We start from the raw sequence: 24,439 nt of genomic DNA on the forward strand, positions 1-24,439 counted from the left end.
TCTCTAAAACAGTGTTAATAACTTCCTTTATAGTAACGCCATGGAATCTAGGTTAACAGTTTCTTGTCATCACCCGTATGCACTCGATACAGCCATATCAAGCATCATTATTTACAATAATTGCTTAAGCTATCATGTGACGCTAAAAGCTCTTTAATTAGGAAAATTTAGTAAATTTGTGCTGAAAAGTTGGCAATGAATAATCAATAATAACAGTCTACCTGTATGATTATTTTGAAAACTTGAGCTACAAACTGATATCTAGTTTGCTTGGCCTAACCATGTATCTGCACGTCCTTTCACCCTATATTTTTGCTGCTATAATCAGAGACATAAAATCTCCAATTTTCATTGAATTTTTTCTAATTTTTTTTATTCGCACCGAGTATACGGAAATTTATTTCATAGAAAAACATTCTTAACTTTTATGGATTGGTTTCAAATTTGGTACACTGATAGATCTTTACAACCTACAATTAGGTGTCAAATTTGACTATCGGTTTAAAATTTTTACTACAGCTTCACCTAAAAGTGTATCGTTTTCAGTTTTTTGTCATTCGGATTAAAGACGGTGATATTACATATATAATCTGTGATAATTTCACTTTAAAAATCGCCACTATATACTCTATAGCTATCACGCTGTCTAGATCTATCTTTCAATCTACATTTTCAAAGCGCATTTATATCCCGACACAACTCTAGAACATTCCACACAATACTAAATATTGTGCTGCAATATTACTCAATTAAAACAGCGAGGAAAACTCGGAAGGTTCTAGTAACATGACGCAATAATAAAATCACCAATTCATAACTAATGAACTACACACGTATGATTCGTAAACATTTACGAAAACAAACCTGCGATAAACTATCGCTTCTAAAAATAACCAAGTTTAACACTCACGTTATATAACTGTCTAAACCAGAACTCTCACATTAAACTTAAACAGGTGGTTAGGGCGCTCGACTCGCAATCTGCGGGTCGCGGGTTCGAATCCTCGTCCCACCAAACATTCTCGCTCTTACAGCCGTGGAGACGTTATATTGTGACAGCCAATCCCACTATTCATAAAAAAAAAGTAAAAGAGTAGCCCAAGAGTTGGCGGTAGGTGGTGATGACTAGCTGCTTTGCCTATAGTATTGCACTGCTAAATTAGGGACAGATAGCCCTCGTGTAGGTTTGCGCGAAATTCAAAACAAACAAACTTAAACGGAAACAGTCGTGTAGATATAACAATGGGCTTGCTCCTCCCCATTGTAGGGACAGACAGGGCCAAAATGATAGGAGTTTCTAGCTATTGACACGTCACCTTTACCTAGTAAAGCAAACAGTGCATATACAGTTGTTTAACAAAAGTGTCATAACTACATGCAGAACATCTGCCTAAAAATTAAAAAAAATGTACCTGAATGAAGATGTATTGTAAACTAGTAACTGAAAGGTCCGATTCATAGCTGTTCCAGTTATGACAACATTAAAAGTCATCTGTACATATGCAAGTACATTTGGTTGTTTTAAAAAATGACTTAATCATGCATTTATGAAAAATAACGATGAAACATCTGCCCTTTAGCAATGTTCCAAGATTATTTGTTCCCCAAGTTTGAGAGCCCCGTGTTTCTGTTGAAAATATCTACTGTGGAAACTGACACTGTGTAGATAGATATAAATAAAAATGATGCATTACGTTATATACACGTAACATTATACACCGATTTTATTCAGACACATCAAGATCTCAATTGCAGTAGTAGTAAATATTTTTTAAAAACTTGACTAACCAGTTTTACTGCATTAAGCAGTGATTAATCTGCCACGTTTTTAACTTCGTATTTCTTTTAGGTCGCTTGGCAAAAATTAATGATAATAAAAAAAATGAGAAATCGTTATACAAATACCAAGAAAAAATTTAAGGAGACAAAATTATCAAAGATAATAATGCAATGTTGCGTTTACCTTAAATATTGGCCTAGTGGTCAGGGTGTTCGACTATCAATCAACAGGTAGCGGGTTCGAATCCCCGTCACCGAACTTGCTCGTCCTTTAAGCCGTGGGGACATTATAATGTAATGGTAAATCCTATTATTCACTAGTAAAAGTATAGTCCAAGAGTTGGCGGTGGGTGGTGTTGACTAACTGTTTTCTCTGTAGTCAACTGCTGCTAAATTAGGACAGCAAGCGCAGATAGTCCTCGTGTAGCTTTGCGCGAAATTCAAAAGAAACCAAACATCAATACACATAATAGTGTGTCATACGGCCAAAACAATCTGCAGGATACATTCTGTGTTATTAACAAGAATGATAGTTTAGCGATTTTTCACTTTCTCGGGCTGTGATAATTCAAACTCATATTTTCAGTGAATGTGTTCTACTGGAATCTTACTTCACATACCAAATTTCAAGGCATAAGAAATACACGGATAAAATTTTGAAAATTACTCTCTAAAATGTCATGATATACACACTTTAACCTGCTCACAGTGAAAGGGTTAACTGCTCTCTTTATTGAGTACCCTTATAGAGAACGAGACTAAAGACACTGCCCTTAGTCCGGAATATCGAGGTGCCCATTATTGCAAGATTTATTTTGGTTACAAATAGTAGAAAAACTAAAGAGACTGAAAAGGTCTGCCCTTTATGGTGCGGTGCCTGTTGTATCGAGGTTATACTGTACAACTGTTCATTACACTGTTTGCTATCACCGTTGTATCCAGAGCTTTGAATAATTGTTTCATTTTCGTCAGAGTCCACACAGTCCGGCTCAATTATTTTAGAACACAATTGACAAGACGAATTATTCTTTTCCACTGAAATAACTTTATCATTACTTTTAACACTGTAAGAACTCAAAATCTTTGTTTTTCAAAGTATTTTTTATTTATTTTTCTGTTTGCCCCCCCCCCCAGTGGCACAGCGGTATGTCTGCGGACTTACAACGCTAGAAACCGGGTTTCGATACCCGTGGTGGGCAGAGCACAGATAGCCCTTGTGTAGCTTTGTGCTTAATTAAAAACAAACAAAGCATTTTAGTAAATGAATTCTCAGCGTAACCTTGTGTCTCATCTTAGAAATAACTCAGTACATATAAAAATGATAACTTGGAATCAAAGGTAGAGACAAGAGGTTCGTTTAAGTATGAAATATAACCTTAACTGTTAAGTAGCAATGGGGAATTCGTGTTCATTATGCTTATGTGCAACTTACGTGTTATTTAAGGTCTTATAGCAGTCTCAACATGAAGGCCAGGCACGGCCAGGTGGTTAGGGCGCAATTTGCGGGTCGCCGGTTCGAATCCCCGTTGCACCAAATATGCTCGTCCTTTCAGCTGTGGGGGCGTTATAATGTAACGATCAAAGAGTAGCCCAAGAGTTGGCAGTGGGTGGTGATGACTAGCTGTCTTACACTGCTAAATTAGGGACGGTTAGCGCAGATAGCCCTCGTGTAGCTTTGAGCGAAATTCAAAACAAACAAACTCAACATGAAAGTCAATTGAAAGCGAAAGTTACATTACTTCAAGACATAAAACTTGTTTTATATGTATATATATATATATTTATATATAATTATTTACAAATACAAACAATATAAATTAGATTATGAATACAATACAAATTACAATTAACCCATGAGCTTTTGGCTTATATATATACATATACACACTGTTTCGAATTTCACCAGGATGTTCTCTAGTTTGTTTGTTTGTTTTTAATTATGCACAAAGCAACACAAGGGCTATCTGTGCTCTGCCCACCACGGGTATCGAAACCTGGTTTCTAGCGTTGTAAGTCCGCAGACATACCGCTGTGCCACTGGGGGGTGGATGTTCTCCAATATTACCCTAACAAAAAATATTTCAGTAAACGCGTATCATATAAGAATATTGATGAATAATTAAGTTATATATAAACCTCAATTATAATGTCTACAGACGAAATACACAAGTGAAAAATATGGCCAGAAATAGTGTTATTTTGTGGGAGTAAGAAAAGCAAGAAAGAACCAAAACACATAAAATGTTTATTAATGAAATTTTAACAAAATGAACCAAAACACTTAATATATTCTAAATTATAGTAATTCTGACAAGAACAGTCAAAACTAGCCATTCTAATGCCCCCCCCCCCAGTGGCCCAGCGGTATGTTCGTGGACTTACAACGCTAGAAACCGGGTTTCGATACCCATGGTGGGAAGAGCACAGATAGCCCATTGTATAGCTTTGTCCAATCCAACAAACAAAGTAAAGCAATGTAAAAAATATAGATTGTTTAGGAACATCCTATTTTACTTGTGTAATAAAGAGAGAGTGCTGACCGTCATTACATTAAGAAAACAATTGTTCCTTCTTGATAATGTCTAGTGCTTATGATTTTAGTGGCATTATATATATACTAAGATTTTAATTCCTTTGTTTCTGTAAGTATTAATCTTACGACGTTGGCAGAGTTAATTTCAAGACCAGCATGTTTTTGTTTTTATGGTAAATGCGATATGTAAACATACCTTGTGTTTTCGATCTCCTTATTTTAATATAGTATTTTTCGGGCTTTGCCAGTTATTCTGGTATGTGCGAATTTCCCATACACCTGGTCAAGAAAGTTGTAAAGTTGATTTTGTTCTGACTGCTTTTGTTCTTTTGTCATTCTAATGTGATTACACCTTTTCTGCCTATAGGCAGGCCTGTAATGCTGTACATTGTGCAAGAATATATATAGCAGTGTCCTCCAATGGTTCCAACCTCCCTTCAATGAGAATGACCATCACGTGGTTTCTCTAGTATCTCTGCTAAAATTCTACGATGATAACTACAATTTATCATGAATAGCTTTAAATACGAGTAACAAGTAACCTACAAAAAAACTTCTAACACTGTAAATTACAGAAATACATACAAACTTAGATCTTATTTAGTATATGAAAAGCTCCAGCTAGATGTCCACAGAACAATAGCACAGCGTATATGAATGTATGACCACTAGTGTATCTAGTATAATTCTATTTGTATAAATGCACTATAGCGTTTTAGGGTGACCTTATTAAAGGAAGTATGCCCAATGGCCAGACTTGAATGGGGGTCTTGTAAAGGGAACATACTACTTAAGACGACATATTCTTTAATTTTGAGGAATAATTTAAGAAAAGCAGCATGGAATAAGAGGAAAGTCAGAGATAACATATGTTATTCTAAATTCAATGGTGTGTTTAAATGCTTGGACTTGCGTTGGAGTATGTAAGGTCAAGGTAATGAAAGCTATTTATATCCTATAACAACTGTATTAACTATGTGATCTATACAGAGACAATAACTTCGCTGAGGTAAAGTGGCAAAAGATTGATCCAGCATAAAATTTAGTAGAGTTGAGTAAAATTATAAGTATGAGAGCTTAAACGCTTAGACTTATGTTGGAGTATATACGTCTACGATGAAGAAAGTTGTTTATATTCTGTATTGACCATGTTTAATTATGCGATTTCTACTGAGTCAACGACCGCACGGTGGAAAACAGTTGATTCAGGATAATTTATGTTAGAGTTGAATAAAATGGTAACTTTAAAAGTGGAATGCTTAGATTTGCGTTACATTGTGTAAGGCAATGGTTTATGAACTGTGTTCCGTGGAACTCTAGGGTTCCGCGAAGGGTCATCAGAGGTTCCTCACAAAGTTAACAGGTGTTGGCGGTTTTTCCAACTACTGAGTGCTAACCCGTCAGGGATCAAATGTATTTTTAAACATAATGAGACAGTTCATATTCAGTCTTCTCCACACAGCACATACACAAACAAGTGAAGGAAGAAATGAAATAAAAGGGTTCTATGGCTTCGTAGAGTTTGAAAATCACTGATGTAAGGCAAGGATAAGAGAGTTATGCATAATTAGAGTTACTGGATGGCCCAGTAAAACTGGGATTGTCCCATTTTTTAGCCTTATTATTTCGTTCCGGTCAGAAACAGTAAAAGTATTAAATTTTATCAAACTCTCTCTACCTCAATGAGAATTTAATATTCGTACAAGTTGTCATTATACACGGCTCTTTGAATTTTATTTGTAGAATCGCCTGAAAAAGATAGATCACGTGATAAAGTGTTCCATCCAATTCTGCTACGTTTTTTAACCAAACCTAACGTGGAGTAGCCGCAGGAATTAAGATTCGAAAGCCTGCCCAGCCGCGAAAAAGAAAACGAAGAAGCAACATTTTTCTTTTGAGTTGATTGGGCGCGTTTCTTATTTTCTTTATTTTTATTTTTTTAACTAGATAAACTTTTAATAAATTTAGTTTGGTTATGGTTTTAAAGCACAATGCAATAAAAATACAATTACTTAGCAAATTGTAAAAATGTGTTACTGTAACTTAAATTGGTACTCTGTATGGGAAGAAAATGTCCCAGTTTTCACTCTTGAAATCTCATAACCTTATACATAATCCATAGCTATTACGTTAATTTATAAAATCTATTTTTTTAATATACTTATTGAAGGTTTTACGAAAAGTGGCGAAATTGTCAATTTTAAAAACTTGTGAGTGAAAGTAAAAAGTAATATGCAATAATATATTTTATACATCTTAGTCAAAATAAATTGTACATGCCATAAAAATGGGGGGGAATGGAGCCGCGCAACCTGTATGGGTAACCTTGCCAAAACAAATCTACCCAACGGCCAGCCTTAAAAGGGGGCTTTTCAATATGTATATGTAGAAAGCACAAAATCTGTTTACCTGCTGTCCGTTGTCTAACTACTCTTAGGTCACTGGACCAATCTCAACCAAACTTTGTGGGATGGCAGTTTGGAAAAAAGGGCGTGTTAATGGGGTTCATAACCCCCTGCACCTCCATTATTGTTGTTATTGAGCATTTATTATCTTTGACGTACGTTAACGTTAACTAATTCATAGATAGCGCCACGACCTTACACACACAAGAAAAAAAAACTTTATTAAATCTTATATATATTGCGAACCGTGGTGTCTGTCCGAGTGTTCGTTTATCTCCCATTTGAAAATCTGCGCAAGCAAGCAAAGCACAACATTCACTTTTGAAATGACGGGAGAACAAGCATGAATAATATTGATGCCAAATTTAATTTTGCAAGCAGAATATTCTACAATAAACTGTCAGAAATTAGTCACTCCATCATTCACATTTCAAAATGTGACGTAACTTAAAGAATGAAAATGTAGATTTACTGTATGTTATTGTTGAGTGGCTCTTAGTATGACTGAAATGCTCAACAATTACTTTTTGCGGTGGGCAGTATAAGTAGCACAAAGCTTTGGCTCTGAATGAAACCAAGAATGCAACACAATTAACTTTTATAAAGTCCATGAAATAATTTAAATTGATAGATTAACTTAAACTCTTTCCGTCACTGAGGACGGGTACTTTTGCTTGTTTTCTATAATAAAATGTGGGGGAGGGCACATAAACGTTTTATATATCTCAGAGAGTGAGCTAGCACTCTCTATGGCGGAATGCAATGAAAACAAATGGCAGCCGCTATTGCAATAATACATAAACTCAGCTGAAGTTTCTACTCCAACAGCTACAATAAGGCTGATATGAAGAGCTGTTTCTTGAGTTACACCCACTTTCTACTTTGGCTCGTGACCTTACAACTTCGGCCCGTAAGACACTACTCTGGCCAATGACCGCCAGTTAATAAATCACTTGAAACACTGTGGAAGGATATTAAGAGCTAGGTGTTGAAAGCGGGTAGTAGAAAGCATCCCTACCGCCACTGCTTTCACTATCGCACAGTGTATACCATGTTTTAAGTATATACATATTGAGTTCTTAAAGCTTATACAAAACTTTTGATGAGGTAATAATGAATAGTGTAATAATATGTTATGTCATAAATTAATTGTGTGGAAGTTAGGATTTTTGTGTTTTTATCATAGCATCCACCCTCACATATTTTTTTTTTAAGTTCATAACCCGGACAAATGTCGAACACTTCAGCTTGTGAAAGAATAAACAAAACACGGCCAATTCTTTAAGACTGCAAGATTATTTAAGGGAACTAAGAAAAAGTCAGATATAACAAAAGTAGTTTTAAATCTATGTGATAAATGCTTGGACTTGCGTTGAAGTGTGTGAATTCTGTATATGGTATAGCGACTGTTAATTATGTGATCTATGCAGAGACAACGACTTCAATATGGTAAAGTGGTAAACGATTGACCCAGCATAATTTTGGGTGGAGTGAATAAATTTAGAAGTGTGAAAAAATAATTTTTTAGCCCTGTGTTGGCGTATATATACGTCTAGTATGAAAAAAAAAATATTTATATTGAATATTGAGTAACTCGATTATGCGATTTACACTGAATCAACAACCACATCGTAGGAAATATATAGCTATTATGAAGTATTGAAACAATTATTTGTGGGATAATAGAGTTATTTCTGTACAACGTTTCGTCTCTAACACTGATACATGATCATGTACAACATTTAAGGTGCAAGTACATTCAACTAGCAAATACATCCAATCCAATAATTGGGTTTATGATACTGGTTTCCTCTGGTTTTAAATGTAATTAATTTTATACAAATATAATGACGCGCCTGACGTTTTATTAATGTTCGGTTTTCATTCTTTGCTTCTTAGTGCTTCCAGATGTTTTCATTTACTTGGGTTTATCTTTATATTCAATATTTTGGTATTTTTAAAGCTTGTTTCGTGTTGTTTTTCAATCATATATTTATATACTGTTGACTCTTTTTGTTTTTATAGTTCCTTGCATCTGGTCGTTATTTTCCTACCTGTTTCTTGTTTGTTTGTTTTTTTCGCTTAATTTGTATCATAATCTACTTAATTTTTCATCAATAACACCTACAATTTATCCATAAATACATTTATTCTCTTGCCCCTCGTGGATGTTTTGGTCAGTTCTCTGGTTATTCTTGTGTGTGTTCATTTTTTTCTTGGCTCGTTGCTTTCTTGATTGTGTCATCAATTATACTTAGAGGGTACTCATAATTTGTTTTGAAATACTCTCTTATGTTTTGAATTCCCCCCCCCCCCCAGTGGCACAGCGGTATGTCTGCGGACTTACAACGCTTAAAACCGGGTTACGATACCCGTGGTGGGCAGAGCACAGATAGCCCATTGTGTAGCTTTGTGCTTAATTACAAATAAATAAACAAACAAAATAAAAATCTTCCAAATTACAGCAAATTCTCGTAAATCTGATGAGTTGTCATTGGAAACCGTTATAGAATATGTTCTTTGGAATGTTTAAAATTAAAATCCTATGTTTTATTGTAAATCTTGAAAGAAAATGTTTCATTAAAAACACGTTTAAATCGAGATAGTGTGTTTAATTTTTATTTGTGAACTTTTTCACAGACTAGATCTATCGGATAGATATTATTGTAAGCTAAATATTCAACTTTGTAATTTAATTATTTGCTATAGAGAGAGCTAGCTACCATTGATAATGCTGACACTAAAACTACAAAAACTCTTAAAAGTAGTTAACTGTCCTCTGTTGAGACAGCAATAAGTTTACGGACAAAACATATAGTCTAATGTGGCTTTGCTCTAAAACAAACAAACAAAAGTAGTTAACCCAAATGATCAGTAGTTATATTCCCTGTATCTACAGTGTGAAAATGCATCAAAACGGAACGCGTAGTCTCAATGCATTGTGGGCAAAATCGCAGGAAAACAAGCGTAAATTTTCGTGTTGGCGAGACCAGGAAAGTATATCTTTGTTGTTTAATATGCATTTAATAGCTAGCTATTGTCTGATTATATTTAAAATTGAACCCGTGTGCCAAATCCATCCCCTAGGTTTTCATTCGACCACTTAGTTACCTGTGGCTATGCTGCTATGTGTTGTCCCTACTAGACAACGGGAACATACACGCACTCTCCGACCATGCTTCATCCCTTGCCTACTGTCTGGTTGTCATGTAGATTGTAGACAGAGCCTGGTTACAGTTGGAAGGAATGAAAGTAGAGATTTCTTGGGTCCTATACAGTCGAGCTGACTCAGGTTAACCACTACTAGTCGCACCTTTAACCCTTAACTTTTGTCAATATTCTCATTGTCTTTCCTTATGGCACGAATTACAAGATTTCACCACACGAATGATACCACTTCCTCTTCCCCTATTTCAGATAAAGCCTTTATATTCACGCTTCAAGACTGTATTTCGTAATGAAACAACGTTACAAAAATATCCAGTACGACTCCTTCCTTATTAAAAATGTTTAAATCTGCATTATTAAACAAATTCCTATCGCAACCAAATAATAATTGGATACACCACATGTATATGTTGTCGGTAATTTCATGTTATACTGACAATTTCCCTCACTCATTAATATTTCAGCTTGATTAGTTTAATTAAGATATTATTTGCACTTGTGAGAAACAGCAGGTAAAACTGTGTTTCCTCTCGCCTGCCATAGTGTGTTTCTTTGTCCCTATTGTCTCTTCTATGAAAAATTCAACATGTGTAACATATCCCAATGTCATAATTCACACAGTATCCTAGCGTTAATGAAAATAAGAGGTACACTATATTTTCCAATAAAATCTTTCAGGTTATTCATCATAGTTAACTTTATATTCCTGAATTCTGAAAGTTTAAATCAACTCCTTTTTCTCCATGCTCCTACTGTTTTCCTCTTATTCCTTTCATATTTTATTACTATTTATTAATATTTTCTGTTTTTGGTTGATTCATTTATTTTAATTTGTTAAACACATTTATGAAGGATTTCGTGCAATGTTTACAACACGTGTTTGTTGCTACGCACGAATGTTTGTTTACACAATTATAATACAATATACATATGCCGCCATTATGCTTCGTCAAGTACTTTAGAAGTTTATACAGCTCGGTGGTGACATCTAGCAGGCATCAAACTCAACTCGTTATTTTTTATTCCGAGCTGCACAAAATAAACAGTCATTGGTAAAACTTGAACTAATTAAGACTTTTGAACTAAAAGCCTATTTACCAAGATTAAAGTTCGTGTGGTTACTACTGTACTCCAATACACACCAAGGGAAGGCTGAATTCCCTTGTTGGCCGTAGATCTGGAATATTTTCCACAAAAATGGGTGAAAAATCTAAAGAACACTATGTGATATACTCTGCAGAGTTCTTACTACTTAGCTAGACTGCTGGAGCGATTTTATTAAAACATCAAACAACGTTTGGAATCAGAAAATTTATTCAATGCTTTAGAAAGCAGCGGGTTACCATTTCCATCATTGATTTTTCAATCACATGATCGGTGTTTAAAGGTACTTGTAACTGCCTCTTTTCTTCATTACAAAGTTCAACAACCTTTTTTGGAACTGACAAACTAGGTGTGTCTTAATGGTTAACGTGATGAACTGCAAAATAAAAGGTCAAACGGTTGAGTAACAATATGATGTTGAACACTACTCACATTTAGCTGTGGGGCGTTATAAATGTGAGAGTCGGTGCTAAAAGTGGCCATTAGACAGCGGATGCTGCTGCACGGTATCTCTCCCTCAGGTAAGCAGTCCTAAATTATGGGTGACTGTACAGCAACATTGGGGTCTCTGACCTGGTCACTTAGTTCATATGTTGCGTGAGGTGTCATTCAGGCTCAAAATTCCAAATTATAAATTGAAACTGATTATATTATTCAAAATGCTTAAAATGGGATACAGAAGCCTTAAAATTTAAACACTTCGACTAACATTCAAAACCTTTAAATGTAACTGTATTTCACATTTTCAGGCTTAGGTTTTCAAGTAAAGGTATGGAAGTGTAGTAGCCGTGAAAGTACGTGAGAGGGACAGATATTATTCAAACCAACTTGAATTAAACATTATAACTAGAAGAACATTGAAGAGATTATATGAAGGAGGAGTGCCTTTGTGAAGATTGATACGAAACTCCCCAAGCGTATAATGGAAGTAATAGTAATATTTAAACCATGTTATTTACAATAGGCACCTGGTGTGAAAAATAAAAATAATTATATAAAAAGTGATACACAATAATTAATAATAATAAGGTGAGAATCAAAAATGGTTACTGCTAGTCTGTTTCTCTTGTGGTCGGTGATTCAGAAGTAGGGATTGGTGCACTAACAACTATACTGTGATGATATTCCATATTTGTATGGAGTAGATCGTGTGCTTTGGCCTATGTTAAACTCCTAGCAGGTAAATTAAATAATCAAGTACTTTAACCATTGTGAGTCAAACGAAGCAGTTCGATTTTTCTTCACCAAAAATGTATAATGTGTAAATTTATAAAAACTGCATTACTACCAAACGGAAACTATAAAAATTAAGAAGTTCTTATATTTCCTCTGTTATTTATTGAAATTCTCTACAAGTTTGCATAATGCCGAGATATCATGTATTCAGTAAATAAGATGAAGATAACTAATATGCTACTCGGTCGTGTAAAATCTAACAGATTTCAAAGCACTACAGTATACCTGATTTATGGTTTGTAAAACATATTGGTACATTATTCATCAGAATTAGTGTATTTATAATAGTGACATTTGAACAAAGAGAGCTAGGAGTAGTCGTATACATCAGATTTAACCAGTCAGTGTTGGTAATTTTTTGTTGTCTTTCAAAATTTGTTGTGCATACTGGAGGGATTTACATATTTTGACAAAAGTTTAGAAAAACTACCTTTACACTCTAGATAGATATAAAATAATATCTTTTTATTTCAACCAACATTTCGCCTTTGCGGCTTCACCAGGGTTAATATATATAGCTAAGGAAATGTGTGAATTTATAAAAACTGCATTACTACCAAAGAGCATTGGAAACGGAAACTATATAAATGAAGAGGTTCTTATATTTTCTTTATTATTTACTGAAGTTCTGGTAGTGTATATTTACTCTGATGAAGCCGCAAAAGCGAAACGTTGGTTGAAATAAAAAATCTCTTATATTTATATGGAATGTCAATGTTGGTAAGTTTTGCTGTTTTGTTTGTCCTGAATATTCAAGCAAGGCTACATAATAGCTAACTGCGCTAGCTACCCCTAATGTTGTACTAAACTAGAAGGAAGACAACTAGTCAACGTCACTCACCGTTAACTCTTGAGCTAATGTAATTGAATAGTGGTATTTGACCATTATTCTTAAAATGCACTCACGCTTCAAAATATGGAGCTTAATTATTTTATTTTTGCGGTAACAAAGTGCAAACTATGGATTCATAGTCCGGCATAACCACTCCGCCAAGATCGTTCTCTCCCTTGTGAGTGAAAACTCAAAGCTGTAAATATCAATGACTCAAATAACAAGTCAACATTTACACTGCCTGGAGTTGGATAGTATGATAACCCTATAATCACAAAACTTTTTTATATATTCGTATCTTTACCAAAACCTAAAAGTTAATTAAAAATTAATTTTTAAAATATTACTTAATTCTCCTCTCATAGGACTTCTTTCACACACTAAGAGTTAATAAACTGATATTTTATTTGACAACCAAATATCTTAAACTAATTATATAAATTTATTATGCAGTACATACGCACACAAACGTTTTAATATGTTACAAATTATGGTTCAAGCACTACTTGTGATCCTTTTAAGTTGTTAAAAATGTCTTTCTAAGGAGCGATGGTGGTTAACCTCTTAATTCAATCTGTAGATCACTCACTTTTATAGTGAGCGGTTCTGAGTTAAAGTCCTGCTCGCAGGACATTCAAAAAATGTAATTACCTCTGAAAAACTGGAGCACAACTGGTGACCATCCCACCACCCTGAGGAAAAGACCGAGGACAGTCCTTGTTTGTTAGAAGAGACAAGTGTCGAAGTTTAAGGGCCTTACGAGTGAATGCTAGTAATAGAGCTCTGGTTTGTGAAATCTGTCCCTGTTTTAATCTCTGCTCACTGAAGATAAAATAAACAGATTTACACAAATGTAAACAAATGTTCAAGCTGCCATCAAGGAACATTGTCAAACTGATTTTGAATAAAGTCACTTAGAAACCAACCAGAAATAAAGACGAATATCTCCAATTAACTTTACATAAATCCTTTAACTTTTTATTAGTTATTATTAAATGAGTATATATTTCTGAATTATTTGAGTTTGACTATAGATCTGCATTGCAGTTTCTGAGTCTATGGTGTTATATTTTAGTTTTTATTATCTTTTTTCGTCGTTATAAGTATTGTTTTAACGGTTTCTCTGGTTTATATCGTAAGCATATTATTTTTGATTATTTGGAAAAAAATAATGCAAAGTCCATATCACTTAATGACAATGCCTAACTTACAAATAAAACTAAAATGTCACTTATTTTCAAGCTCGCTATTTTGTGGAAACATAAGTCTAAAATTTACAATGCTGAACTGACTTACTAAATAGTTAAGTCACTGCCTGAAACTAAGTGACCAATCAACTTGTGGTGTTTTTATAGAATATTTGTATACCCCCACTCCAAATCTCACGGAAATTCGAATCGTCATGTTAAATATAGACACTAAGTTATAAGCGTTCACCTCATCATTATACCATACCATAACTCTCCCTAACAAAGAATAAAAAAACGTCTAAATTAAATATTAAAAACATGGCCTACAATAATATATATATATATATATTATTTAAAATGTAACATGGGGCTTTACGAAATCACACTTTTAATGGTAACGTTTCTTAATGGAGACGAAAACATTCATTCAACAATTGAAAACAAAATAATGCTTAATTTAAAGCAGTTTTGAGTAAACCACACTAACTGGCTAATAATAAGAATAAAATTGTAAAATCTCACCTGCACTTTTTATTTTTCGAGATTATATGTTTTTTAAAAAGTTTAATAAAATCCCACTTAATTATACTTTTGTTATGGTTAGGTTAAATTGAATTTATAAATTTGTTCCCCCCAGGGCCCCAGATGTAATATGTAACATCTAACTCTGGCTTATTTGAGTTACCAATATTACAAAAAGGAATTGTACTTCTTTAACATTATAGCTGAAACAAAAAGCACACCAATAGCGATATCATGCGTTGCACCTTGTTCTCGTTATCACAATACACTTGTTATATCTATAGTCTTGAGGTGGCGCTACCAAAGCACAAAATACAAGAAGTGCCTATCGAAATGTATAGATCGGTGGAAGTAAATTATTATCTGCATTCATGCGTTATGTGGCGCATGTCAAATATGACTATAAATTTGGTAGATGTCCACGAGTACAATTTGTGCGCGCGCATGAGGAGTTGTCCAATCCGCTGAAAATGGTTGTTATCATTGTCAGGCTAATAGTAATAATATAAAAACTTAAGGGAAGCTCGTTGGGTATGGTGGAGGGCTTTGAGTTTGACGAGATTGTGTAGACAGAAAAAGCAGGCAAATGTTTGACATTGTGACTATTAATTTTTACGGGTGGTTTCTACTTGGTTTAATTGTTTTTGTGTTAGGAAGTTTTTTAACAACTCGTCGAGTGCAAAATTGGAATGATAGGAGCTCTGAAACAACTACATTTAATGATGAAAAGGATCTTGTCAAGAATGAACATCTTACCGGCTCAAGTCCCGTGGAAGCTAACGGCCCCTCGCTTAACAAACTTGCTGAAGAAACAAAAGAGGCATCGGCGAAATTTGAAGTTGCAGAGGCAAAATGTTTTGATATTGATGATGTTGTTTCGAGTCGAACAATAATTACTTCCCAATTCCAGACTCCCCTGACCCAAGGTACAGATGCAAACAGTGTGGACTGGATCAACAGTTCTTTAAAATGGTTATACTCCAATTCTAATGCAGATTTATTCATTTCAGAATGGTTGTGTAGTTTGAATGATCAGACAAGAAGAGCATCATCTGAAACTGAGGTAAAATAAAATAGTAGTATTATTAAGACTAGCTTAAGTAACTGCAATAGTATATCATGTATGGTATTGTTAGAAATGAATAAACCCCCTATAACCTGTGTTATAGGGTTTTTATTCATTTCTATCAATACTTCTTGAACATACGTGTTTTCTAATATTATGAATATATAGTATTATGATAAAGTAATAATATTATATGCGGGTCTCTCCATCCTTGTTAGCCTAAAATAAAAACACTGAATCTGTTTTTAAGTATTTTTAATTTTTGATTAACTACCAGAACAAAGAAATGAAAAAAAAGATAAAAGTTACACTTACAAGTTACAAAGAAATTGAGATGAGCCCGAATTTTGGGTTTTCAAGTGCTTTTGAGTTTCGCCACTGGCACCATGTTAACGCTTGATCATCAAGTTGGTGAACTAGACTACTCATTTTTTCCACATAGGCAGTTGTGGTCAACTTATTGTAAAATAAAACAAATGTAAGTTGCTAATGTTTGAAAAGTTTGACATTTTATATTACTACTTAAAATGCATTAGATTGTGCCCTGTCAAAAATAATTTGCATTTAACTTTAACATTTTATTTATAGGTCATAAAAAAAGACCATTTGGTTCCTCTGCACTATTTCATTTTCTACCACTACCTTACTCCAATATATATATATTAAAAAAAAAACATATCCAACTGTGATCTTTAAAATAGTCTTCCAATTTCCTCTTAAACTATGATTTGAAGCTTCTACCACACCTGAAGGCAAACTATTCCACAGGTTGACTATTATATCAGTATTACAAAAGTAACTGTGCCTTAGCTGTAGACCTATGCAGATTTTCCATAGTTCAGTTTGTGTCCTTCAGTCTTATTGTATGCAATTGCTTTGAAAAGTCATCTAGATTTAATGGTTCTAAACTTCAATCATCTTCCACCAGATCCTGTCTGTTTTCAAGAAAAACATACCATATATGTATAATTACTTGATTTTTGAATATCTCCCACACTTGTTGACAAAATGTCTTGTAATTTTGCTTGTGGGCACATGGCTACTATAGAATATAAACAAAGAAATTTACAGAAAAGTTGTGAGGGAGCTATAAAATTAGGAATTTTGGGACTGTCAGGTTTGACTAACCAGTTTACTTGAAAATTGATATTAGCATGTACGAAGCTGTTTAAAATGACAATGTACATTCAGATTTTTTAATATCTGTGGAGAATAGAAGGATCCATGAATTTACATGGAAACTGAATGAGATAAATTAAAATGAGTATTTATGTTTGGATTTTTGAAATTTTTATATTGATGCCCCAGATGGGAGAACTGGATGATTAACTTGCTTATCATAATTTGAATCACACATTTAAAAAATGGAAACCCACTCAGTAATGTGACTGAAGAAAGGATATTTGCATAATGGTGGATAAATCATTCAAGCCATCAGGACAGTTCTGTCTTGCTAGGGTGTATTTATAGATATATATATATATTGGTTACAAGTCAAAAGAGGTAATTATATCTAAATAAATCATTTGTTTGGTTTCATTTTGAATACTGTACATATTTTTCATCTCTTTATCAAAGAAAGAATATTAATTTACTGAAAAGGGTTCAAAGGAGGACTATTAGGGTGATTCTTGGTATAAAATGGTTATTTTCTAGGAAGGTTTAAGACCTCTTATTTTCTCTTGTTGATGACCATTTTGAAGTTTAGATGATTATGCATTAGATCAAAGGCCTTTGATTTTTTTTCCTATATTCCAAAAACAACAGGATAAGAGAATACAAGTTCTGTAAAACACAGGCTACATTTCAATTATGAAAATTTTATTTTTGTAACAGGGTGATTAGCTTATGGAAGTTACTCTTGGCAGTACTAGAGGCCAGCGCTTTGTGAGACCATAAAGTGGATACTACTATCTAAAATGAAAGTTATATTTAGATATAAAACAAAGACAAAGGTCTAAACATTGACTCTCTAAACCATTTCACTAGTGATAAGGGTTAAGTTTGAATGCCATTAGCAAAAACCTTTTACTCTCTCTCACCCTACTAGCGTACAGTTAAGTTAACTAATCTTTCTCCCACCCTTACTGACATGATTTGCTTAACTAATATTTTTTGTGGTACCTTATCACAAGTTTTTTGAAAATCTAAGCACACCATGTCCACCTCACTTCCATTGTCCATATATACAGTAGCATCCTCAAAACTTTAATAGATTTGTAAGGCAAGATTTCTCTTTAGTTAATTGTGTTTGCTTTCTTTTATGATATATTCCCCAAAAGATTTTTTAAAGCTTTATTCAACAGACTCTGGAATTCTTTCCACTAAATAAGCAAGTCTAACTAGCCTGTAGTTTTCAGGGAAATTATCACCCCCCTTTGACTGAATGTGGACAAATCCTATATTATAAAAGCAATGCTGATAAAATTCTGATTTTACTATATGTATCTATATGGAACATGGCAACCTTTTAGTAAAATATACAAGTCTGTTATACACACAAAAAAAATACTTGTACTAAAAATATGTCTGAGAATTGGCAATGTCTGACTCAGACAAGTTGGAGTGCAAGATGATATTTATGTGAAGATTACAAATATTTTTCTCCATTGTAAAGTTTGCATATTGCATTTCCATAACCTCTAGAACTTCCAAAATGCATATTTACAGTTTTTCTCAGGATCTATATATATTGTATCTGGTGTTTACTCTCCTCTACCAGCAGCTGTTGCTAAATCAGCAGCATAGGGTAAAATGAATAATTGGTAACTCTGACATCAAATACATGCTGAATGGCACTCTGTAAAAGGTTGTGGCATGCTCATTTGGACCCCACTTTTACACACAGTTAAAACAGGAATGACATCGGTAACTCTTCAATCCTCCAACACATCCATATTTCTAAAGACCTACCAAAAAAAAGCAAGAGAGGGAGAAAGATTTGCATATTTGATGTCTGACCTCTTTCAAAGCTCTGGAGAGAACCTTGTCTGGTCCTGGTGCTTTATCTATTTTTTTAATCCCTCATTATTTTTCTACTTACCAACAAGTGGTAAATATCTACATGATTCACATCATTTTCAATATTTCCTATAGAATGTTCAGGGTCAGGAATATTGCTGCTGTCTTATCTTATAAAATAGAAAATAAAATATTTAAAAGCTCAGCCATCTCATAGTCTTCAACAAGAACCTAACCATAAGCATCCTGTAAAAACCCATTCCCCAATCCTAATGTTACATTGAAATGTTTGTAGCTCTTAGTTGTAACATCAGATATATGTTTGTATGCACATACTTGAAATGCATTAACTTTTACATAATGTGGCCTAATATAGGAATTTGGTCCGAAATTTAATTTCCTCCAGTCACTAGGTTAGGCTTCACTCAAAATATTGATACTTGTTAAATATTAATATAATGTTTAGTGATAATATGGGACTATCTCAGCTGTCCCATCCTCTGAACTAAACTAAAACTATTAATAGATAAATTAAAAAACATCTAATTTCCTCCAATCACTAGGTTAGGCTTCACTCAAAATATTGATACTTGTTAAATATTAACATAATGTTTAGTGATATTATGGGACTATCTCGGCTGTCCCATCCTCTGAACTAAACTAAAACTATTAATAGATAAATTAACAAAAAAATCTTAAAGCCAGTCTTTATCAATCATATACTTATCAAGCTTTCTCTTAAACTCACTTAAATTTACTGCCAGTAATAATAGTAAAGAAAGTATATGCAAAAAGAGACTTTGAAACATTATGAAATGTTGCCAGGTTTATTATACTGGTGTTTTGATGGCTTGGATGCTGTATTTTTTTAAATGTTCATTTTACTGGATTTTGTTCTACAAATCCAGTCAATTTCATCATCTCATCTGCCTATTTTCATTTCTTTGATATGGAAGTTGTTAAACATTAAAAGTGTCTTACAAAATTTCTAAAATAATCTACACACCAAATCAGTGTTAGTACTATTTAGTATTATCTAGACATTGTGAACAAATGCATAAATTTATTATTTTAATTTAAAATCCATCCTAGTGAGCTTCCCTCCACATCTTATAAAAAAAAATATGTTGTTATATATATTTTTTGCTAGATTTATTTATTACTGATTTGAAATATGTGTTGAATTAGACAATGTATATGATGTGTACATGCTTTGTAACAGTTTTCTTAGTAAAAAAAATTATCATAAATACATTATGTGTAGTTCTCTGGCATCACAGATATAGAACATATACCTACTCTTGAGTTACTACACTTGAACGACCTGATATATCCATTGGTCACTACAAAAACTGTCAGAAGGATCTTTTTTATTTTGTGCATACATGCATGTACATCCAACTGTAGTATGTAGTGTGTTATACTGATACAATATTTTGGACACTAGCCAGGCACATATATTACTTGTATATGTTACTGTATAGTTGACTTTTTCAGTTCATTAGTGGACAAGCTACAGATAGTTGTATAAGAAATAAATTGTTCATAAGGATATTAACACATATATATATGACTGCAGTATTCTAAAGACTAAAACAATAAGTACATTGTTCAGAATCTAGGAATTTAATTTGTCTAGAAGTAAACTGGTTTACCCTGTTATCTGTATAAAAAAAATTGTAAAACTAGAATCAGGATAATAACACATCAGTTTCCTCATTTTTGTCTTGATGTTGTACAAGTATTGCACATATAATGTATAGTATATAGGTTAGGGAGTGTATATGTGGAATGTTTTTGTGAAAAACGTTTTTGATGCATTTATGATTACAGTAAAAAACAAAAAAAACAGTTTCGTATTTACATGATTTGTTTTCTTTTTATCATCTACTTGTGTATATAAAGTTGCAGTTACTGAGTTGCATTACCTGTAGTACAAGGTTATTCCTTTTCAATTTTCTGATATTTAACTTACCAACAGATTTGAAGAAATCATTTTGATTCAGTTTCCTTGTTGCATTAATATCTCTGAAAATATGATAAATTACATTGTGGATTTTGTAGTTAAAAGCAACAGTTAAAGAAGTTATTTTCTGTATAGAAATGCTGTATGATGTCATTTTGTGACACACACACACAAGCAAAAGTACCCATTCCCAGTGCAGAGAAAAGTTTAAGTTAATCTATCAATTTAAATTATTTCATGGACTTTAAAAAGGTTAATTGTGTTGCACTCTTGGTTTCACTCAGAGCCAGAGCTCTAAGCTACTTATAATGCCAACCACAAAAAGTAATTTTTGAGTATTTCAGTCATGCTAAGAACCACTCAAATAACATATGATAAATCTAAATGTTTATTCTTTATGTTACATTTTGAAATGTGAATGATAGTGTGATTAATTCTTAACAATTTAGTGTGGAATGTCCTGCTTGTGAAATAAAATTTGGCATCATCCTTATTCATGCGTGTTCTCCCATCATCTTAAAAGTGAAGATTGAGCTTTGCCTGCATGTGCAGCTTTTCAAATGCAGTACAGGAAGTGGCTGCTATAAACAGGAGACAGATAAATGCTTGAACAGACACAACAGTTCACAATATATCTAAGATATAGATGTGTGTGTGTGTGTCACCCACTATTCCTAATGAATATCTGCAAGGATAAAAATCCTTAACTCGTACCAACCTATACAAGTATCTGTGACACCCTTTGAGATGGGTGTCAGGTTTTATGTATGGGCCAGATTCTTTGCAGGTGGTGTCTGTGATTTCTAGGTGATAAATTTCAACAATAAACAAGCAGCATACAGTCGTCTTGTTATAAAACAATATATTAAAACAAGTTAAATGTATATACAGTAGAACCTCAACATTAAGAGCACCCTTCTGACTGATTCCAAATGCACTCTATAGCAAGGTGCCCTCAATATCAAAAATAACCATGCAAAGATGGATTCCATATTGACCATACTAAATTTTTGAGTGTTAAGGCTCCCAATTTTGTTTGGTATATGCATTTAAAGACATTTTTGTTTCAGGTATGTAAGCAGTGTTTTTGTGTATACTGTAAAAACATTAAATAAATGGAACAGCGTTTACAATGAGAATTCCCCAGAGTAACAAGGTTGCACTTTGAATCTGTGAAAACGTTTATTACAGTATAAGGTTAAGAGTCAATCCAATATACATCATTAGTATTTGAATATTAGTCATCCTTTTGGGATGTTTTGAATTTAATGGTATACCATACAGGCATACAAAGATATTTATGCACATAGTTATAAAAACCTATTTTCCTTTCAGCAGACTTATTCATTAACCAGTACTCTTTATTCAGAACTGCTTAAATTTTAGTTATTTTTATTGTGAGACTTGGTAAACCCAGGCGTATTGCAGTATTCACGATTAGTTAGTTTGTGAGACTTCTCAAATTCTATTCCATCTAATTGTTTTTTTTTGCTGCACGGGCGTTCTTGAAAAGTTGAATCACGTACGGTCTGTTACTATTGGCATTGTTTTTCATCTTTACATTTACCACCTGGCACGACTCCAATAAAAACTGCTATATACTGAGGTGGCTTGTGTGGTATCTGTCTCCAACCAGAATGGAAACACCATACATTTAAACTACTTGGGTTCGTGTTTTATGGATACAACAGTCAGCTGAGAGCGTTTTGCATGTTTGTTGCCCATTGATCTTGTGTTCAGTCTTAAATGCTTTGGCACCAGGATGCACTAGGAACGGAACGTTGCTAGGATCACTCGTATCATTTTCAAAGTAACCTGATGTCGGATTATCAAGTGCATGGCATATAGAATAATAGTAATGCTGATGCCATTCGATACACATGATATTATCTTTGGCAGTTATTTTCTTCTCTTTTTGAATATATCCTTTTATTTCACCAATCAATGATTTTGACGTGTTCCATCTTTTAAGTTCATTCCAAACATAACATCGGATAATACGTTTATACTCCTTTGGCATGATCGAGACATATCTCTCTAACATTGCTTTAGTCTGATTTTAAAAACACTTGTGAGTAATGTGCAAAACAGTTTGGCTTCATGACTACAAAAGTGTCTGAAACTCTTTGGACAGTGCAATTTCTAATGTGTAAATATGCGACTGCAGCTACTGAGCAGATTGCGATTTCGTTTGCTGATACAAATAAGATTATAAATAAGATTAGACTGTTTTCAATGGTCACTTCGAAATATAACAAAAAACGGATGTTGACTAGAGTATAGAAATAGTTTTATGGAAAAATAGCCATCACAAGCTATAAATAATATATTATTTTATATTCACTACATAATGATAAACATTTTATTAAAGACTGAGCTCGTATAAAATAACGGACGTGAAGTAAGGAAAACGACATTAAACAGAGGAAGTTTAAGTAGTCTAACATAAGACTAAATACAGTAGAGCGCATACCTCTGCCACGCAGCGTTGACCATATTCGGCCCATAAAAAATACGAAAATGGGTCCGTATGTCCGTCGTTATCAACAAACTCGGACCATCTTTGGCAGGACAATAAGTAATAATGTTCTATATATGCCCACCAAGTTCCATCAAAATCCGGTCAGATTTGACGAAGTTATAGTTTGTTTGAAGTTAAGCACAAAGCTACACAATGAACTATCGGTGCTCTGCCCACCACGGGTATCGAAACCCGGTTTCTAGTATTGTACGTCCGCAGTGATACTGCTGTGCCACTTGGGGGGGGGGGTCGTAATGAGAAGTTTGTAATAAATTTTGTTAATCTAATACGTATTACAGGTTGCTAATTTAAATATCATAAAATTCCTGATTAAGAAAATTATACTGACAGTTATATTCATAAATACCGGAATTATGATGAATTAATCTTGATTAACGAGATAGCAAAGATGCACAAGTATTTCTGCAACATTTTCTGTCTTCTGCTTTGTGGAACAGAGAGAGACCCTGGTGGCGCAATAACTATAACTTTCACTTGAAGGCTTTCATGTTTTACAACAACCCTATTTTATGTAAGTAGGGCAAAGAAGTAATTTATAAATGCTGGATATGTTGTCCCTTCTGGTGGCAGTATATTGAACTATTATAAAGCATGTTTTAGATTATATTTGCTTCAATAGAGTTGCCCTTTATTCAGATGTACTAAAAAAATTCATTTGTACAGACCAAGCCAAACTCGAGTTACAGGAGTGAAGGTTCTTCTTAATTTTCCACTAGTGGCGTAGTGAACACTAAGAATTTTTTGTTACAGAATGAGTTTCGAGGTTTAGAGTTATATAAAAAATGCAATTAATGTTTTATTGTTCTGCTGTACTGACATGAGCTTAAACTTTCAGATAAATATTTTAAATCTACGTAATTGTAAACGCTTAGTATGTTTTTCGAGGTTCACCCTCTTTAATTTTATAATTTAATAAACAATCTCTGACTCAACGGCAACAGAAATGGTAGGGCAATTTATAGAAACCACATCCCGCATTCGTTTTTATGAAAATCTACGAGAAGTTTTATTATTTTATGAGGAATTCAGAGGTATATGCTAATCTATAATTGGATAAGATCCAAAGAAGTTATGGTTGGTTTCTGTCAGTGCCCGGCATGGCCAGGTGGATAAGGCGCTCGACTCACAATCTGAG

At 33.6% G+C, this 24,439-nt stretch overlaps 1 protein-coding gene across 1 annotated transcript in view; it reads left to right on the forward strand.

The window, feature by feature from the left end:
* Window positions 1–15,221: 15,221 nt before the first annotated feature.
* The window catches only part of LOC106457946, a 94,899-nt gene continuing 85,681 nt past the window's right edge, over window positions 15,222–24,439 (forward strand). Inside the window, exon 1 of the mRNA XM_022384038.1 lies at window positions 15,222–15,832. Within this exon, the coding sequence (XP_022239746.1) occupies window positions 15,356–15,832 (477 nt within the window). The 5' untranslated portion in view covers window positions 15,222–15,355. The remainder of the gene's footprint in view (window positions 15,833–24,439) is intronic.

This window comes from Limulus polyphemus, unplaced genomic scaffold (assembly GCF_000517525.1).
Source record: "Limulus polyphemus unplaced genomic scaffold, Limulus_polyphemus-2.1.2 Scaffold395, whole genome shotgun sequence".
Lineage (NCBI taxonomy): Eukaryota > Metazoa > Arthropoda > Merostomata > Xiphosura > Limulidae > Limulus > Limulus polyphemus.